General features: G+C 38.2%; 1 protein-coding gene across 1 annotated transcript; it reads left to right on the forward strand.

Moving 5' to 3' along the window:
- Window positions 1-3699: 3699 nt before the first annotated feature.
- LOC127427500 (forkhead box protein K2-like) lies at window positions 3700-19541 on the forward strand. The gene is made up of 9 exons (XM_051675163.1): window positions 3700-4170; window positions 5171-5365; window positions 5541-5682; window positions 11544-11690; window positions 12314-12507; window positions 13042-13238; window positions 13628-13915; window positions 14063-14263; window positions 17781-19541. The coding sequence occupies exons 1-9, from the start codon at window positions 3878-3880 to the stop codon at window positions 17939-17941; spliced, it is 1818 nt and encodes a 605-aa protein (XP_051531123.1). The 5' UTR covers window positions 3700-3877; the 3' UTR covers window positions 17942-19541.
- The last annotated feature ends 1747 nt before the right edge of the window (window positions 19542-21288 follow it).

Genomic DNA, 21288 nt, shown 5'->3' on the forward strand with positions numbered 1-21288 from the left:
GAGCCCGCTGCTATTCACTTTACCCACTCCATGCTGGCCAAGGACTTCTCTCCAGGTATGATGATCTGTCCCTACCATGGCATTGAAGTCTCCCATGAGGATGAGCTTATCTGCTGCTGGAGTTTTTTGTAAAATGGAGTCAAGAGACCTGTAAAATGCCTCTTTTACATCCTGCTCTGCTTCCAGGGTTGGTGCATGGGCACTAATGAGGGTGGTGAAATGGCCCTTTGTTAGGGGAATACGCCATGTCATCAATCTCTCGTTACTGCCAGTGGGAGATTCAGGGATGTGTTGTATCAAGTGTGTTTTTATGGCAAAGCCTACTCCATGGATGCGATGTGTCCCCTCAGGCACCCCTTTCCAGAAGAAGGTGTAGCCTGCACCAACTTCAGTCAGGGAGCCCTCTCCATGTAGCCTGGTTTCACTGAGTGCCACAATGTCAATTTTATATTTCCTCAATTCAAGGGCCACAAAGACTGTTCTTCGATTAGGCCTCTAAGATGCCTCAGCCATGTCCAGAAGTGTTCGAACATTCCATGTAGCAATGTTCAAGCAAGTGTATTTTCTACTGTACTACTTTCGACCGCAAAGGGGGATGCTCCGATGGCTGCGGTTATCCATCCATAGTTGCTGAAGCAGACCATTTTTAGACCACCTTTTCTAGGTCCTTCCCCTTCAGGGGTGAGCAGTGTGGGGCTGCTCAGTCATAATGGAAGCTGCCGAAGAGACATGCTGCTCCATCCCGCGTCTCAGCGACCATCACTCCATTACCACCTGCGTGCATAGTTTGGCTAGGTACTCCCAACCACATCCTTGGCCTGTATACACTACCATTCCACATCGCCGCAGGCAAGTACACTGCCAACCAGCATAATATAAACAATACGACACAAATGTCAATATTAAACCACTGGCTCTTCATTATAACATCACATTTAGATGACAGTATAAACATCTCTAACACTTGTCAGTGTGAATAGAAAACATAAAATCAAACAATACAAATAACTTGCTTAACTCAGTACTAACAACAGTATACTGAATATAGATTTTAGAGTTGCTGATATTGGTGTCCACTGGCTAGAAAGCTAGACATAAGCTCACTTGTAACACTGAATGAAGAACCCTGAAAAATATCACTCAAATAACTTAGTCAGAAGTGAATATTGCTGTTATATTTTAAAACTTTTAAGTGTGAGTCATATCTGTCGAGTTGATGAATTCGGTTTCTTTTTAAGGAAATAAAATAAAAGTATAAGCTTCAACAGTTGGGTTCAGCGATTCGTTTGATTGCACGTTAAATATGCATATGATAAGATACAGATGTAGATTTATATAAAGGTGCTCTTTGCTTGTGTCACTCACTCTGAAAACACAGTTTCTATATTTCTCAAACTGTATCAAAATATGAATGCAAGCCAGTCAATGGAAATATGAAATAAATAAAGATAACTCTTCTTACCTTGCATATATGTAATGCCGTTTTTCCTGCTGTCTTTTGATTGTATGGTGTGTTTCGCTTGTATGTCATATTACACTTGAACTTTGATGATTATTTAAATTCCACCATACGAAGGCAAATGACTACATAAAAATACTTTATCCATCAACGGTCTTTCTCCATCACTAATGGACCTATTATCATATAGGCATGTGTCCTATCTGCATTAAAAACAGATAATTACATGTTTAATTATAATTTAATCCATTATTCATACTATAATGATGAACATGCTGGAGTATGTTATACGCATGCGGGTCAGTTCAGGAGTGTCGGCTGTTCAGACCAGGTTCAGACCAGTGTCTGATATGGGCTACATTCAGCTGCAGTGTGAACATGGCCTTAGTATAAGATCAAAAATCCTAAGTAGACCGTTATGGTTTATCTGACAACAAAAAAACAAGGAATAGTGCAATATACTAAAGGTGGGTGTTGTGGAATACTTTGCAAGTTGGATTCCTTTTAGGGCATTTTTTCTACAGGATCATATTACAACGCAGAATCATTGCCAATGCAACCAAAATCAAATGCAGATTTGCGGATTGTTACAACATCCATTACGTAAATTTAGGCAGTATAAAAATGACTATTGTAATGCAACTGTTGTTGCTAGACCTTATTTACGCTAGCGCCATCTTTGATTTTTAATGGGAATGACAATGAGGCTGTGAGGGATAGACTTACCATCTCTTCAATGGGTTGTACTGCAGTTTAAAGTTACTTTATTTTAAACTGTCTCTTAGATGTGCCTGACACTCTGACTCGAAATGAGCCGATAACCGGGAGTAATATGATCTTATAACTGGTGATATCTGCTTTTCCTAAATCTACTTTGCAATGAACCGCTCAAACTAGTTAATAAATCGGACTGAATGCTCCAGTAGCAACAGTTCTCGTGTCAACAGTACACTGATCCGGGGACAGCAGTTCTCGAGTCAACAGTACACTGAGTCATTCACAACAGTTCTCAAGTCAAAACAGTACATTGATCTCGGGACAGCAGGTCTCGAGTCAATACAGTACACTGATCCCAGGATAGTAGCTCTCGAGTCAACACAGTACACTGATCCGGGGACAGCATGTCTCGAGTCAACACAGTTCACGGATCCTGGGACAGTAGCTCTCGAGTCAACAGTACATCGAGTCGTTCATAGCAGTTCTCCAGTCAACACAGTACACTGATCCGGGGACAGCAGGTCTCGAGTCAGCACAGTACACTGATCCCAGGAAAGCAGTTCTCGAGTCAACACAGTACACTGATCCTGGGACAGCAGCTCTCTAGTCAACAGTACACTGATCTGAGAATCACCTCTTTCAGACATAATAATACTGAGAACTGCTGATGAGCATGTGTGAACAGAGGACTTGAATGAGGGGGTGAAACTTTCAATCAAGAGATGGAAATTCATTTTACTATTGGATATTGTGCATGCAGATTATATCTGAAGTTGTTATGAGCTGGATCATGGTTTCTGAAAAAAGGGTGATTTGATAAAGACAAGTTTAATCACTTTATATGCTTTAGAAACGTAGAACATCCACGTTTCTATGTCAGTGTCAGTATTGAGTACTATAGGTGCAAAACTTTAATGTCGGATGTATTGTAAGATTACTGAATGAAACACTGATGACAATAAATACCTTATTATTATAACTTAATTAAATAAAATGATCAGCTATATGCGCTTACATATGGCTTTATTGAATGTGTTTGACCGTGTAGTCCAAGCCGAGGTTTTAGCATTATGTACAGTGACGTTATTACGAGATGACGTAAAAGAACTGGTGAATCAGTTTTTTTTAACCGGTTCATTGAAACGAACTGTCCGAAAGAACCGGTTCGCGGAAAAGAATCCGACTTCCAATCACTACAAAGATGGCGCTAGCATGAATAAGGACTATTGCGTGTACCCAAAACACGCGACCCCAACACAGTGTCAACCGTATCACTATCCAAACTCTAGCATCTCCAATCCGTCTTTTACAACACACCAATTACATGCGTGTCAGCCAACACACAGTGCAACCGACCTCTAAGAACTACACGCTTGTTCTTCTCGCTGCTCATTGGTGTATTGCATCTTTTCCTTCCAAAGACGATTAGCCATTGGCCACCCGCACTGTCAGTCAACCCAATCCCGCCCCCTTGGTTTGTTTGGTAGAGTTTATCCTTTTCTCATTCTCTCTCTGTCGCGGCGGTGGGTTGGAGCCGCTGTCCCTGGGCTGGCACGTTCCTTCGTATTTTTTCCTCATCCTTTGATTCGACCTCCCCCACTAAATTGTGAAGTCAGGCCGGCCGCCCGACTGACAAAACAATAGTCTGCTCCTTCATTTCGATAGTCTCACATTTACGTCAAGAGAAATACTTGTAAAAAGATGGCGGTGAGCGGGATGTCAGGGTCGGTTGTCGCCCGGCTCGAGGGCCGAGAATTTGAGTATCTGATGAAGAAGCGCTCGGTCACCATCGGTCGGAATTCGTCACAAGGCTCCGTGGACGTCAGCATGGGCCACTCGAGCTTCATATCGCGCAGGCACCTCGAGATTTTCTCTGCGGGCGAGGACGGAACGGGCAGCGGAGATTTCTACCTTCGATGCCTCGGCAAAAACGGGGTGTTCGTGGACGGGGTGTTCCAAAGACGAGGGGCACCTCCTCTCCAGCTTCCCCGCATGTAAGGTCACGGTTGTTGGCTGTAAAAGCCAGCGCGATGCACGCGCGAAAATGCGTTTGCAATGATCGCGCGCTGTATTTGTTTTGTTTCGCGAGGCAGCACGTGTAGATTATGACAACAGCGAATAACGCACGTCCCATGTTGCCACTTAGCACTGCAACCTTTGATTAGCACGTCAGCTAACCATTCAGCCCAGTCTGTTTACACAACAAATACACTGGCCAGTGTGTGTTTTCGATGCCTGACTCCAATTTTTAGTGTTTTTGTCTAACAGATGGATGAAATCAAGGTAGTTCTGCCCACAAGCTCCCAATAATTAAATGACAGAATTGGGAATGGTAATGATGAATAATAGCATAATTCACATTATAATGTTATTGATATGTTATGCTTACCAATAAGTGATTAGTAAACATATTCGTGAAAAAACATTCTTTGACCTTTTTAATGGTGCTTTTGTTGCAAGCTGTAGTTACATGGATTGTGGACATGCATGGTAGTATGATATCATTATTTTCATGTTTGCTTTCGTTATTTTTCCTTCACTGTGGAGGAGATGCATCATTTGCTAAATTATGTGCCTTTGCATTATTGCTGCAGAGGGGTGGACCTGTGTCAAATGATCTACCCCCAAGTCATAGAGTTGATAATTCCTTGAAATTAGTAGAGACATTAACAGCTGAGTACTTTGCTTACGTGGTTAATGTATGTAATGAAATATTGAAGCCAAATGGTAAATTAAAAGCACCATTCGGGTGTGTTTAAGGGTAGGCAGAGGTCCTAATATATCTCTATGATTAATACAATATTGGCCTATTTGGCATGGAATCAGGTCATACTGTGTCCATATATACAAGGTCTACTTGTGTTCTGTTGGTTTCTGGCTGTTTTTGTTTTCAAAATGATTTTAATTCAGTAAATAATCATATCCAACAATTTGTCTTCTTAGATATATTGACTTGTGGTAAAATTTTTATCTCTTGTTTCCTTCCCTTTGTAGGTGCACTTTCCGATTTCCCAGCACAAATATCAAAATTACGTTCACTGCCCTGTCCAGCGACAAGAGAGACCGCAGGAATGCCCCGGAGTCTCCTGTGAAGGCTGTCCAACCCCAGATCTCGCCTCTGATGATCAACATTCCAGACAACATCGCCCACCTAATGAGTCCGCTCCCATCTCCAACAGGTACAATCAGGTAAGCCGCTTTTCTTGTTTCATAGTTTAATATTGAATGTCTTTTGTGTCACAGTTTAATATTGAATGTTTTCTATGCCAAACTGCCATTTAATCATTTAAATTTTTTTATAAGCAGAAGGTTTAAGTTATTTGATAATGAACATTCCTAAAATATCGACATCCTTTTTCAACAGCGCTGCCAACTCGTGTCCATCTAGTCCTCGAGGGGCGGGGCTGTCTAGTTACAAGATGGGTCGTGGTCTCACAGCTGAGCTCATCAATGAAAACTCTCAATCTGAAAATGACAAGGAAGCTTCAGGAGGCGACAGTCCAAAAGTATGTGCCATTTTAATAATATAAACAGAAGATTAAACAGCTGTCTTATTGCAAATCTGAATACAACAATGTTTCTACAGTCATAGAAAACCTAGATATATCAGGGAATTGTAAAATTGTGTTTTCCAGGCCTGGAAAAATCATGGAAATGTACACTACCGGTCAAAAGTTTTGAAACACTTGACTGAAATGTTTCTCATGATCTTAAAAATCTTTTGATCTAAAGGCGTATGCTTAAATGTTTGAAATTAGTTTTGTAGACAAAAATATAATTGTGCCACCATATTAATTTATTTCATTATTAAACTAAAATGTAGTTTAAAAAAAAAAAAATGCTTTTTTGAAATTGATGACTTGGAAAAGCATCCAATAAGTGCCCAACCTAGATGGGAACTCCTTCAATACTGTTTAAAAAGCATCCCAGGGTGATACCTCAAGAAGTTGTTTGAGAACATGTCAAGAGTACTTATCTGCAAATTCAAGGCAAAGGGTGACTACTTTGAAGATGCTAAAATATAACACAGTTTTGATTTATTTTGGATTTTGTTTAGTCACAACATAATTCCCATAGTTCCATTTATGTTATTGCATAGTTTTAATGACTTTACTATTATTCTAAAATGTGAAAAATTATAAGTATTAGAGTAAGTGTTTCAAAACTGTTGACCGGTATTGTATAAAATCTAAGGAGTTATTGAAGATTCTATAGTAAATATACATTTTTCTAGTTATGCTTTGCTTTAAAATATTAAATCAGCTAGATATTGCTCTTGTGTATAGAAAAACTTTATCACAACTGATTGGAGCAGATTGTTTTGAGTTGTCTGTTTCAATGAAGCGGTCAAACCGATTCACATTTTTTTCTGAATGACCCTGTTTGCACCTGGTTTGAAGATGCGTCTCGGGTGATCTAATCATGTGTGGTCAGACAAGACACATAGCTAGATGCTAAATGTGACCATTTGTGTTAAGATTTCAAGGGGAGGGTCTCAGATTTCAAGATGACACATCAATCACCATGTCATTGTGTTACTGCATGATATTAAAGCGCAACAAACTCAGAAAAACACAAAGCATGAAAAACAAATGCCGCACTATTTCTCCAGATACTGCTGAAATTTGATTTAAGCACAAACGCAACATTTCAAGCTGAATTATCCGTTAATTGTATGGATTTTCTATATTAACCTGAGCTGCAGATGTGTGTGCTTGTCGTCTGTGTAACTTTGTTGATATCAGACACACTGAAAAAGATCTATGAAGTTCTCATGTTTGTAGGGGTGCACCGATCGATCAGCCGCTGATCTAAATCAGCTGATTTTCATCTTAAGTCTGTGATCGGCCGATCATGCCTAGAATCAGGGCTGATCTTTTTTGCAGCACGCAGGGAATCACACATACGTACATTGCTACTCTAATGAATGAGTGCTTTCTCAGCCCTTGATGCATGACAGCGTGGCCTCTGGAGGGTGAATTGTTGGCAGTTCTAAGTATTCACAAATTTAAACTTTCAGACATGCTGTTATTTAGATGAATATGCAGGTTTGTTTTTAAAAATGTGTAAGAATTACACGTATGAATTAGTGCCCGACCGATTTACTGATTTAATTAGACTTTCACAGCTATATCGTATCGGCGCATATGTTTTCCGATATGCGCAAATATGAGCTTTATTTCAGAACGTATAAAGCAGAAAACAAAGCTTGGGGTGATTTAGAATTTGTGTCATAACGTAGTTTGTCCAGCAGAGCGCGCTTTGACTCCATTGTTTACAGAGCTGTGCTAACGGTGGTTCTGCAGACAGAGCGGAGTTAAGCGGTGTCTTCACGATAAGTTGCTAACTAGTTTGTGAAATACATACTGGAAAGTTAATAAACAATGTCCCCATCATTTTCCTTTTACAATATAACTTATATAACGTCAACCATGTCACTCATGTTTATCGCATCTGTATGCTGTTAGCCAGCTATAGTTTGTCAGTAATGTAGCAGATTGAAAGGTAAGCATGAAAGCATCTTTTTTCAGCTCAACAGACAATGGTGTGGTGGTGGATTGTGTGTGGTGAGTGTTGATTTCACGCTACGTTGTTACCTAGTTGGTGAGACGCAGTGCTGGAAAGTAAATAAAGTCCATCTTTTACTCTCCGTGACAACGAGCTTATAGCTAACTAGTTAACCACGTAGCTACTGTCAAATCTTGTCAGCTGAGTGGAAGCTAATGTGTAAGCATGTATTCGCCAAACTGTTTTTTCATGATTCGCAGTTTGGTACCCCCTTCAACCGAACAATTCCAGTTGTTGAATTTACAAAAGGTGTAAATGCTTTTTGCCCCTAATTGACTGGCAGTATTAAAATAATCAGCATTTGACTGATACTAAACAGTAAGGATGCACCGATCCGATACCTGGATCGGTATCGGCTCCGATACTGACGTTTTTAAACGGATTGGGTATTGGTCCAACAAGCCCAATCCAAATCCGATACTGTGTGTTAGTCATGTTCGTTACTGTCAAGCTTTAAAAAATGACATAAAAGAACCATTAAAACACAATTAAAGTAGTTCATATGACTCGTGCATTTTATTCAAAGGCACTTAATGACGTGCAATAGCTCTGTGAATCACAAAAGGCTGTTAAGTAAGTAAATATATAAAATGCACCCGCAGCTTCAGCGCGTTATTGAATGGCGCTGCTCTGTTTACACACACTCGCGATATTTGAGTGCTACTCGCAAACAACATCTCGGATGTAGATGCTCAGTAGTTCGGTTCACTTATAATATGAATTTAGAATGGCATTGGAGGTGCTTTTTTACCAGAATTTGAATAAGAAACTAATTAAACTACTGTGATCTTGCCAACAAACAGACACATACAGGATTTCCTGGAGAGTTCAGAATGTCAAAATAAAAGCGTGAGAGTTTAAAAGTTAAAGGTGTGATGGAGAGACTCATGGAGGCAAAGATATGAACTCAGTAGCAGGGTTTATTGAACAGATGATTGAAACAGTGATGTAAAGATTGTGAGTAAATCCAGTTGAGCAGAGTGGCAAACAGCAGGTGAGTAATATCCAGTCAGGGTATAGACACGATGAACAGATAACTCACTACAGTCTTATGATACTTGCAGGCAATTATGAAGACACAGGTATGTTTGACATAGTAGAAAGATCTGGAGTCTCAGAGATACTATCGATGAGAACAGACAAAGTGTGTGTGAAAGTGGGGTATATATGCAGTTCTTGATTAGCCACTAATGATAAGCAGGTGCGTCTAATCAGAACTCAGGGGAGAGTGATGCTGTGAGGAAGAAAGAGAGAGAGAGACCGGTGGATCTGTGACAAGGTGCACGATTGAGATATATTACTATTATAATTTATTATTATTATTATCATTTGTTTATAAATTATAATACTATTTGAGTTGAATGGGTTCCAAAAAATAACTGTGTGAATGAAAAGTGGACTGATGTCTTACAACTAAATTGAAAAAATAAGAGATCTGAATCCTTTAAAGTCCAGATACATGTTGAAAAAATTTTGCAAAAAAAACACCTTCTTTTCTACTGATGATTTATACTGGAATCACTGTTAATTTTGCTGCTACATCATCCAGTATACTAGTTAACAAAGTTTTTCTTAATAAGCTATACATTTATATTGAAATAATGTGTAGTTAGAGGTTTGTGTTTCTTTACATATTAAAGAATACACCCAATTAGTTCCACACAATAATGTAAAGATATTCTAAACCGATTATGCAAAAAAGCAACACTGGTATCGGATCGTTATCGGCCGATACGGAGACTTCCGGATCGGAAGACAAAAAGTGGTATCGGTGCATCCCTACTAAACAGTACTACTGATGTTTATTTAGCTATTTATTTTATTTGAATTTATTCTTTATTTAAATGGTCAGCCATTGACTGATACTGAACATACAGTATGGATTATTATTTAGCTATTCATTGTATTTTTATTTATTCTTTATTTTCTCAGTGTTCATTTCTAGAATTTGTTGACAGTGTATAATTATAATGTCAAATATTCTTTGATAAAAATATTTGTTTAAGAAAGCAGCCTTCTGAGTACCTTTGCATAGTCATATCGGTGCAAAATCGTTGCACAATCCACATAGAAAAGGTCTGTTTTCATTCCAGCTCAAAAATTAACTATATTGGCCACCATATTGGTTATCGGTGAATTTACCCTCTCTAAAATTGGTATCGTTATCGGTCTCAAATCTCATATCGTTTGGGCTCTAGTATGAATATTAAGTTGCCCATTTTCAGTCGTTACGGTAGTTATTCTGACACGCTGCACTGTGAGCACATAGAGGATAAAGAGACTGCAAATGGGTATAAAAATTAATTAAACAACAAATAAGCATGCGTATACCAATCTTGAGTATACGTAATGTAACGTGAGTCGTTACAATCAGATGTTGAGCGATAGAGACTGTTTGAGACTGTTTCAGCTTCACTCCCTTCAGTATGCTCACTTGCGGTATCAATCAAACATACGCGCAGTGTCTCATCAATCACTTATCTCAGCACTATTCTGTGAGGATCCCAATTTAAATCCGATTGATGTTGGTCACATTACCACTAATCACAGCAGTTATATTTTAACTATAACGGCACCCCGTCTTCATGCATTTGCTTTAATTAGTGATTTGTGTTAAAGCAAAACGCCAAAGACAGTAAACAAATCGTAGATATTAATGATTTCTTACTGGAGCAGTTTTAGAGCTTGTAATGGATATATCTTTCTTATTTTTGAACATATCTCTTCTGTGTGTGATGCTCTCATTGATGTTATTGCTTACCAGTATGTCACAATGACCTTTTGATATTGACAACAGTACTATTAATTTACTATTTTCAATACAAATAAATGTTAGCAATTCACAATAAATGTAATTTTGGCTGTGGCTCAGGTGGTAGAGCGGGTTGTCCACTAATCACAGGGTTAGTGGTTCGATTCCCAGCCCACATGACTCCACATGCCGAAGTGTCCTTGGGCAAGACACTGAACCCCAAGTTGCTCCCAATGACAGGCTAGACTAGGCACGATGTAATCGTATATGTTGTAACTAACATTAAGTTCATTAATTCATGTTAACTACAGTAATGTTGTTAATGTTGTTAAACAAATGGAACCTTTTTGTAAATTGTTACCATAATTTAACTGTTTGGGGCATAAACGTATGACTGCACAATATAACTTGCAAAAGGGCACTTTTAAAAAAAATCGTTATCGGCCGATCTTAGTGTTAAAAAATCGGTATTGGCCTCAGATTTCCTGATCGGTGCACCACTACGTGTTTGTGTATGTATTTGCTTTTTTTAAATTTCAGTTTGGATGGTTATTTCCTTTTAAAATCTTGTTTAGCACAGCGGTTGATAGACAGGTGAGGGTGGGGCTTCGCTGCTGCTGGGATGCATACAGGACGGATTAACGTTTACCCCTCAGAAGCGATCGCATGTGTTTTTGACTACCTTTTGTATGTGTTTTTTGTAATCTGATCACAAAACGTTTTAGACCCTGTTTACACCTGTATTTAGTGCTGACCACCTGTGATTGGATCACCCAAAACCCATCTTAATACCTGGTGGAAAAGGGGTCAATGATTCATTAGTGGATTTGTTGGAATTTGAATTATTATTTGTTCGGTTTAAATCCTTATTCAGTAATCAAAAACATCTGGAAAGGTAATGGAAATTCATTTGTTGAAAAGTGTGGGAACCCTAAGTAAAGTCTTGGTTTTTCAGCATGTGGACAAGATATTTAAAACTGCTAACATTTAAAGCTACATTTTAATATCAGTAACCTATTTTAATTGTCTTTTTCTTGTCTTGAACAGGATGACTCGAAGCCTCCTTACTCGTATGCACAGCTTATCGTTCAGGCCATCACAATGGCACCAGACAAACAACTAACACTGAATGGAATATATACCCACATTACTAAGAACTATCCATATTACAGGACTGCAGACAAGGGTTGGCAAGTGAGTGTCAATCAACTCTGTTGTTTGTACAATGTCTAGTTTTTAAAACATTGTGTAAGTGACTTAATATGTTAGTCTCTTTTGCAGTGGCATTGCATTTAGTTGAGGTGAACCCTCTGGCTCAAGAGCAAGCCCTAACAGAGTCCGCAGACTTTTTTATTTTTTTTAAGCATCTTGCACTGGTTTGGGGGAAGATCTGCAGAATGGATTTAAACATGGTAAATGTGTTAAGCAGAGCTGAGAGTGCTACACTTTTTTTAGTAGCTGAAAGCATTAACAAATTAACCAGAATATTTAATAAATGCACAAAGAATGGGAAATGTGTTTAACTTTGTAGATGATGATCATTCCAATTCTGCATAGTACTGTACATTTAGATTTTGTAGGGGCCTGCTCAAAGCCATTGTATAAGTCAGTCTATTGGGAGATTGGGACAAGCACTGAGCTTAATTTTAAACCAGTTGCAATGACCTTAAAATCCTCAGACATGTTCTACAAGTAGACATGCACAATGGCTGTATTATAATCTTGTTTGTCATTAAGATGAGTTAAACTTTGACATTCCAAAAGCTGTTGCCACATCAAACTCATAACCGTTTTTTATCACCTCTCCTATTTTTCAGAACTCGATTCGCCATAATCTGTCCTTAAATCGTTATTTCATCAAAGTGCCCAGATCTCAAGAGGAGCCTGGCAAAGGCTCTTTCTGGAGAATAGACCCCTCATCTGAGGGCAAGCTCATTGAACAAGCTTTCCGCAAACGCAGGCCACGCGGTGTGCCCTGTTTCAGGACCCCACTTGGCCCCCTTTCATCAAGGTGATTTTTATTCTAACTCCTCCTCTGGGCTGGTTGTAACTGGAATAATTGGATAATTCCTAATCTAAACAGATTTTAAGGGGCGCTCACACGTACAGCAATTAAATATTTGAAGATCGTTTCTGTGGTGTTCCAACTCTATAAGGCTGCAGATAAGCATCTGCACTCCCATTGGTAGTCGTTTGTTTGCATAAAATGTTACTCCGCTCAGTTTTGTTGCATCGTTAAGTCACTGTCACTCATGCTGCCAGTAATCGTGGACTCTTGAAAATGAATGATTTGCGGTTGCTTTGTCACTGCAAATATGAACATGTTTCACTGTTTGTAATCAAGGGAATATTTTGCTTTTATTTTCTCCCATAATGGAGTAAGAGTGAAAGTGTGGGGTTCAAGATGCTTCTAAAAGTTTCCTCAAGAATGAATGCTTGTTTACATGCATTTCCACGTAAAACCGCCTTCATGAATTTGAAGGTGTAATTTTTTGTGCATTTGAGTTTATAAGAATGAATCATTTTTTTCCCCTTTGCCTCACAGGAGTGCCCCTGCATCACCTAACCACACAGGGGCACTGTCGGCCCACTCCAGTGGTGTACAGACACCAGATAGTTTATCCCGAGAAGGCTCACCTGTTCCTATGGACCCAGAGCCCACCCCTGCCTCTGCTCCTGCTCCAGCTGTTCAACCTAAATTAGCAGTCATACAAGAGGCTTGCTTTGCACAAAATGCACCGGGTATGATCTGTCTTTATTCAGGGGTTAGGGGCTGTTAACACCAAATGCGTTCTTGTTTAAAAAAGGCAGACGAAGCGCAAAGGAATAGAAAAAGAAGCAAAAATTGAACTGGAACAGAGGACCCATATGGGAGACACTTAAAAAAAAAAACAAGATGCATGGCAACGGTAGTAAACTTTGTGTTTACATAGAAAATTATTACAAACAGCACAGATGTACGCAAGCATGCATCCTTAATGAACGACCCTTTAAATCTGTACCCATGTTGAAATTTGAAACCAATATAGTGCGTCATTAAAGACACTCAGGTTTGTTCTAAAATGCATTACAAAGCAGAATATCCTCTCTGTTGATCAAGCATTTCTAAGCAAACCTACGTTTCCAAACAGGTTCACCCCTCAACACACAGCCAGTTCTCATCACAGTTCAGCGGCAGCTACCACAGACCATGAAACCTGTGACCTACGCCGTAGCCACACCAGTTTCCACTCCCACATCTCAGCAGCCCGTCATGCAGACGGTCCATGTGGTGCATCAGATCCCCGCTGTTTCCGTTGCCACAATGACCGGCCTGTCTACAAACAACACACGTGTAGTAGGGACCCAGATTGTGGGTACTCAGTCTACAACCATTAAAGTAGAGCCACATGAGAATGGAGAGCACCAAGAGGTGAAAGGTGAGGGTGCAGAGACATTGATTTTGGATGTGGATATTGATTGTAGTATGTCAGAAGTTGCATTTGTTGATTTTACTGTATTCTATTTTGAAATTGTGTTTTTAATGATGTACTGTACATTAATTTAAATGTCTATTTTTTTCTTAGTGAAAGTGGAGCCGGTGCCTGCTATTACAACTGCTTGTATAGGTGGAACAAGTCGCATCCTTCAAACATCCCAATCCACCCCCATACAGACAGTTACCATAGTGCAACAAGCACCATTAGGCCAGCATCAGCTCCCTGTCAAGGCCATCACACAAAATGGAACCCATGTTGTTGCTGCTCTCCAAGGATCAGGAAATACAGGTGAGGAACCAGTATCAGTGATGAAGCTAGCAAGTCACTATGTAGATAAAAATATATTTTTATTTCTTTCTTTTAATTACGCAGTCTATAGTTTTTCTTGCAAATCGTGCGATGTTCATGATGGCAGAAATTTCATGTGGGGCAAAGAAAAGCCTAATCTGTTTTTGAAAGATTTTCTCTGAAAATGTTGCCCCTAGTGGTGGTTTAGTGATGAATTCAGCATATAATGCCATGTAGATGATATCAGAACATTCTTACAGAATTGCCCTCAGTTAATTGCTGTGTTTCTGCTGGTAAATGTTATCATTATTTTTTGGGCTGTCGATTTAACACGTAAATTTAGTGCAACTAATTGAAAAAAGTTTAAAAAATGTATACAATTAATCATGCCCCCGACCTGAACGTAAGTTCTGTAATAAGGAATGTAACGTGCAACAAACGGGCTGCTCAGCCTTCTACAGATGTGCTTTAGCGCTCAAAGACAGCTGCAAAATCAAATTACGTTTAACTTGGCACATCATCCAAAAACACCACACTTATGGCTGGAGGCGCTGAAAACTAGTGAGACTCGCCACAACCAGACAGTGAGACAACTCCAAAAGTGTCCATCTGACGCATGAGTTCTGTTCATAGACCAACAATTAAAAATAGAGCAAAGGGAAGTCAGCCAATAATAGGGTTATGTTCAGTGAAATGGAAATAAAACAAACAAGACTTTGACACTTGGTTTGTATAAATGCTTTACTTGTCTGTTGCCACAATATGTAAATGATGTAATGCTTTTGAATTGTCATATTATATAATATGTTTTATAATCCTAAGTATTCTAAATTCTATTTGGGGGGCCTTTTGCAGTAAATATTGATATGCGATTAATTTGATTAATTAACTGGCACATCATGTAATTCAATTAAAATGTTTAATCTATTGACAGTCTTAATTATTTTTAATTCCGTAACCTACAGTACTAAAATTAGTGCTTCAGAATTTTTCAAAGCATTTATAGAAAGTCAGCTTTTGGGACTTCTGGGAGATAATTTGGGACTTTTGATTTGTACATAAACAGAAAGAACCTTTGGGAATCTAATTGTACTTTTTAGGTTTTTTTTTGGCAATGCTCACTGTTATTTAAAACTGTAAAAAAAAAAAAAAAAAAAAAAAGTGTCCTTTCTGTGTTACTAGCACCACCGAATGTAATCGCAAAAATAAGCATTGTTTTTTAAACAGCCTTTCAAATACGTCCCTCATCTGCCATTGATCGAACAAACAAATAGTCCCGCCTGGGGTTTGCGTTAAACCACAATTCTCTGTCATTTACAGATTATTTTTTTTTAAACATTGACTGATAATTCCGAATGCTGCCTGTCATTTTGACAGACAGAAAAGAAACAAGGAAACCATTTAAACCTAGTGCATCAGTTTTGATTTTACATTCTCTCACTCCTGTGGTATGAGCTTGTGTGTGCCCTGTTTATTGCCTGGTATTAAGATTTCGGCCAATCCGATCACAAGAGGACAGGAGTCATCGCAATTTACCCCTGATCGTAATATGCGTCTGTTTTGACCACATCTATTCAGATTTTAAGGGGAGTGTCTCTGATTTCATGACCACATATATCAATCATTACTTCATTAAATCATTACACAAAAAATTATGAGCAAAAAAATTGCATCACAGTTTCTGAAAATTATACTTGCATTTAATAATTCACTGCTTGGAATTCAATGTTGTTGTTTCAGGCTGAACAGGTAGCTCAAAACAAACACAGAGACAGTGTTTAGGGATAGGTCACCCAAAATTTAAATTCTCTTATTTACTAACCCTCATGTCATCCCAGATGTTTGACTTTCTTTCTTGAGCAGAACACAAAATAAGATTTTTAGAAGAATACTTCAGCTCTTTTTTTTTTTTTTTTTTTTTTTTTTTTTTTTAAAGATTGATGCAAAATTTCAAATGCTGTACGTCATTTTGACAGATAAAAAATAAGAAAAATATTTTCACCTAGTCCATCATTTTTGACTTCACTTTCTCTCTCACACACACTCCCGCTGCGTGTGTGTGTGACTCGTTTATTGCCTGGTATTAAAATGCGTATTAACAGGCATCATCACCATTAACACCAGGTAGTATGCATCTCTTATGACCAATTGTGTTCGGATTTTGAGGAGAAGTCTGAAAAATTGACTTCATATGTCAGTCATTACGTTAGTGTTACTGCATGATCAGTGTGTCACTTTATTATAATAAAGCAAATGAAAGTACGGAAAAGCGGTGCATTGTTTCTGCCAATTACTTAGCCTATGTTTGGAGCTGAATTGTTAGTTATTTTAGAGGAGTACCTGCATTAGAGCTCCAGAGATGCATATGCTTCTCATCTGTGAGTTTTTTATTATTATAGGCTATCGGGCACATTGAAGAAGTCCCGTAAACCTGTGCATTTTCTGACTGGATGGTTATTTCATTTAAAAGCTGCATGTACCAGTAAAGTTTAAAAATCTTGCTATAGCTCAGCTGCTGATTGCCAGGTACTACTCTCACCCAAGCATTACTTGGTTTCACCGGACTTGCGCTTGGTGAGTCAAAAATATCATTAAGCCTATCCACTGTGCCTTTATAATGGATATTACGCCCCTGAATGTAATACTTATAAAATTAAAACAAGTATGACGGATAAAAGTAGACCATGACGGAAATTTTACAACTCAGTCCGTCAGAGTGATAGATAAATATATTTTCTATGGCATCCTCTGGATGTAGGTGGGAAACAGAACAATATTTAAGTGCTTTTTTTTTTTTTTTTTTTTTTACTGTAAATCTCCACTTTAACTTTTACTTTCAGATGTAAAAGTGAAAGTGGAGATTTAGAGTTAAAAAAAATAAAGGACTTACATTTTGATCTGTTTCTCACCTACACCTATTATATCGCTTCTGAATATGGATTTAACCACCAGAGTCTTATGGATTACTTCTATGTTTCCTTTTGGGATTTTTGGAGCTACAAAGGTCTGATCACCATTCACTTGCAGTGTATGGACCTAAAGACCTGAGATATTTTTCTAAAATTCTTTGTGTTCTACTGAAGAAAGAGAGTCATACACATCTGGGATGGCATGAGGGTGAGTAAGTGATGAGAGAATTTTCATTTTTGGGTGAACTATCCCATTAAAGTTTTTGAGAAAATGAGCCCGCGCATGGCTTATAGTTGTCTCTGCGTATTAGGCTGGGATTGGAGAAACAATATAAACAGCGAAAAAGTTACACACTTTAGCTTTAAAGGAGTGTTTAAGTTAAAATACAAAATAAGCTGTATCAACAGCCTCTGTGACCTGTTGAATGATAGTAAGAACATTACCAGCACTGTAATTTTTTTAAAAAAGTTTTTATTGAATTGAGTGATTATTTGAAATTGTCTGTGGTAATCAATAGCATGCCACAAATGCTGTGATTCTGTTTTAAATGTCTAAGATGCTGAAATGCAGCTAATGCAGTCCTTCTCGTTCTTTCCATGCACTTCAGCGAATCCTCTCCACATGCTGGCAACCCATGCCTCCGCCTCGGCGTCCCTGCCAACCAAACGAGCGAACGGAGACCAAGCAGAGCAACCTGACACTAAAAGAGTCAAGACTGAAGATGGAGCCGTCACAGCAGAGAGGGACAAGCAGACCACCACTGATTAGGGTAGCCATGTCATGACCTTTCCCTCAACCCTTTTTTTGTTTCTGGCCGCCCGCCGCCCACCTGCTACAACGACACATCACCTGTTAATAAACACAAGGTGCCAAATAGTGAGGTGAAATGAAACGTCAGTGGATTTCCGAGTGGTACAATGATTAGAATCGTGGTGGTAATTGTGAGAAAGAGAGATGGACACATTGTGGAGGAGACAAGAAAGAAGAGATGCTGTAATGAATGACAGTTGAAGGAATGGGGGACAGTGGGCCTTTTACAAAAATGGATGAATACTCAGATAGATAGATATATATAGAGAGAGGTACATTAATATAGCCTACTTCAAGTTATGAAATTATATGTATTTTAGATCCTACCTGGGTATAACCCTGAAGAGAAGGTCTCCATCACTAGTACCTCTGGGCTGAACTTGGATGAAGAAGAGAGCAGGTGTATGGGCAAATAGACAACCCCTTTGTGTTACCTGAACAAACAACTGGCCAATGACGAATATAAATATATATGTAGCGTACACATGCATGTGTATCAGGTGTGTGGTCACAATTCCCATGTTTCCTAGTCAGAGATCTTGAACAAATGCATTAAACTGAAAAAGATAGAAAATTCAGACAGGTCAGATGTGGACTTGCCAAACAACATTTAAGACTGATTCATTCTTAAAATGTGAACCTGCTAACAATTTCAGCTTAAAATACACCCATGAAAAAAATAGAATTTTTTCTCCTTGGCAAAGGGAAATGTGGGGAGATTTTTTTTTTTTTTTTTTTCTCCTGTATCATGGCAGCTAGCTACCATGTCCACCTACTTAATGCAGTCTTTAGTAGATATGCAGTATTTTGTCGTACATGTGTACCATAGGATCTTATTTGTGTGTGTTCTGATGCACAAATAATCAACAAAAACAGGCAGTGCTGAAGTGATGTCATTTGGCAATCATTTTTTCTTTTCTTTTTTTTTCTTTTTTTTTTTTTTAGACGTGGACTTGTGGTCATGGAAATGAATGTAGTTTCTTTTTTTCCAAAAAGAAAAGAAAAACACTATTAATTGAGGGTTTGAATTACTTGCTATTACATCAAATCTAAATTGTTTACTCGCATTTTTTTTTTTTTTTTTTTTTTTTCATATTTTAACCAATAACATATGAGATGAGAAATATATTTCCATTTGTACTTTGTTAAAATGTATCAGCTTGCATGAACGTGTTGAGAAAATGTGCTGTGCCGGAGTAGTTTCCTGAAACTGGAACTGCAGAAGATGAAAGAAAAAAAAAAATAGCAAAAGAAACTTTTATACATTTGGGATCATTACTGCACTTACCTTTTTGTTTTTGATATTTCTATTTCCTCCCCCATTGTTTTTCCTTTATATTCAAGATGTCTATGGCTGTGTTTGTTATCTTTGTGTTAAAGTTGTCTCTTTGCCTGTTAATTTTATTTTATTCTGTTCAGACAACTGAAAGAGTCTACGCAGATAGTACGTGTTCCACAAGGAAAATTAGTGGTAGTTGTTGTTCAGCTTCAGTGGGTATATGCATTTGTTTTTGTTTTGTTTTTTATAAACTAAATTAAAAACTCAATTTCTGTTCTGTGTCTGTGACTGCTGATTTCTTCATTATTGGAATGCATCAAAGCTGGCCTGAGGAAATCAACACTAAAGCCATGTAGTAGCTACTGTTATTTTCTAGATGGCGCTGTACTTGTAATATACTGTATATTATATTTATCAAAACAATTTACATTGTCAAGTCAGCAGAAGACGGCAAAAAGGCTGTTACATGCCAAACCAACCTTCAAACCTACAGAAGCCCTGAACCGCACTGTGAGGGGAAAAAAAGTCACTAGGTGAAATTTTTTTTATTTTATTTTTTTTTTAGGTGTCTTTGCCTTCCCGAGCCTGTTCAACTTTTTTTTATTTATTTTTTTTTTTTCAAAAAACAATTCTCCAAAAAATATTGTTTTTCTCTCAAAAGAAAAAAAAAACAAGTTTTTCTCAAGAGGCATTGAGAATATTTTTTTTTTTGTTTGTCTGTTTTGTTTTTTTGCTAGCTAACAATTAACATGCAGTATCCGCCTCGGCCACCAGGTGCCACTATCAGTAAGCATGAAATCTTGTGCTGAAGGTGACCGATGACAGCTGTGGTACTACTTGATCTGTTTATTTTTTATTTTTTTGCAAATCCTTATCAGGGAAAGAAACATACTATATATAACGTTTGAGAGTCTACTAATACGTGAGATCCCACAATTAAATGAATATACCTCAGGTTACTATGTTTCATATGGCATTCGTTGTGAAGTGTGACAACAGGAGTTCTTTCTGTTTTTTTGATGACATTAACCACCGGAACATCGATGATGCTATTGATATTGTGCTTTTTTAATTTGTTGGCACATGTAAACATGCGCTACATAGACGTCTTTGATCGTTACGACACCTCTCGCTCTGTTTCAGTGCTGTGTTTAAAGGGATGACTCGTGTTAGAGTTGCCCAAATCAATGAACACTTTGGCTTTCTGATTGACCTTGATCTGTTAAATGAGGGGAAGCACTGAGAACTTTACGTCTCTTAAATATTGCAACGTAAGGAATGCCAGTCCTTTTGTTGTGTGTACAACTGGTAATGTTAATCTTGTTGTAAGTAATGTTATAATTTCTGGACAAATAAAATAATGCATACATTGACGGAACGTTTAACAAAAGTCGTGCAGGCTTATTTACGCTGGAACTTCATCACGATCGAAGCTCGACAATATGAGATCATAAAATACAGGTGAAAATCCAAAGCCTGCACAGAGTTTGCGAAGCAAATTGTTAGATCTTATTAATCGAATGTGGGTTGCTTTTGGATAGGCCTATATGCTACCAGCATGGTATGCCCATTAAAACACAGCTCACATTCTCATTTTCCATATTGTGTTCCAGCATCATGTGGTCAAACATCCCATAAAAGAAGCTGTTGATTTAAAACGCAACAACTCCAAAAGCCACCTCACGAGAAGTCGGGGGAGGAAAATCAACATAAGCAAAGACGCAGCAATCATAACTTGAAAATTCTCACTAGAATCCATTTCAGAGATACAGTACATTAGAGCAGATCATTGGCGCGAGTTGTTCGTACACTAAATGAAAACATTTTTAGAAGAATATCTCAGCTTTGTAGGTCCATACAATGCAGGTAAATGTTGGTTAGAACTTTGAAGCTAAAAAAATCACATAAAAGTAGTCCATAAGACTCCAGTGGTTAAATCCATGTCTTCAGAAGCGACATAATAGGTGTGGGTGAGAAACAGATAAATATTTAAGTAATTTTTTTACTCTGTATTTCCACTTTCACA

Source organism: Myxocyprinus asiaticus, chromosome 36 (assembly GCF_019703515.2).
Source record: "Myxocyprinus asiaticus isolate MX2 ecotype Aquarium Trade chromosome 36, UBuf_Myxa_2, whole genome shotgun sequence".
Taxonomy (NCBI): Eukaryota; Metazoa; Chordata; class Actinopteri; order Cypriniformes; family Catostomidae; genus Myxocyprinus; species Myxocyprinus asiaticus.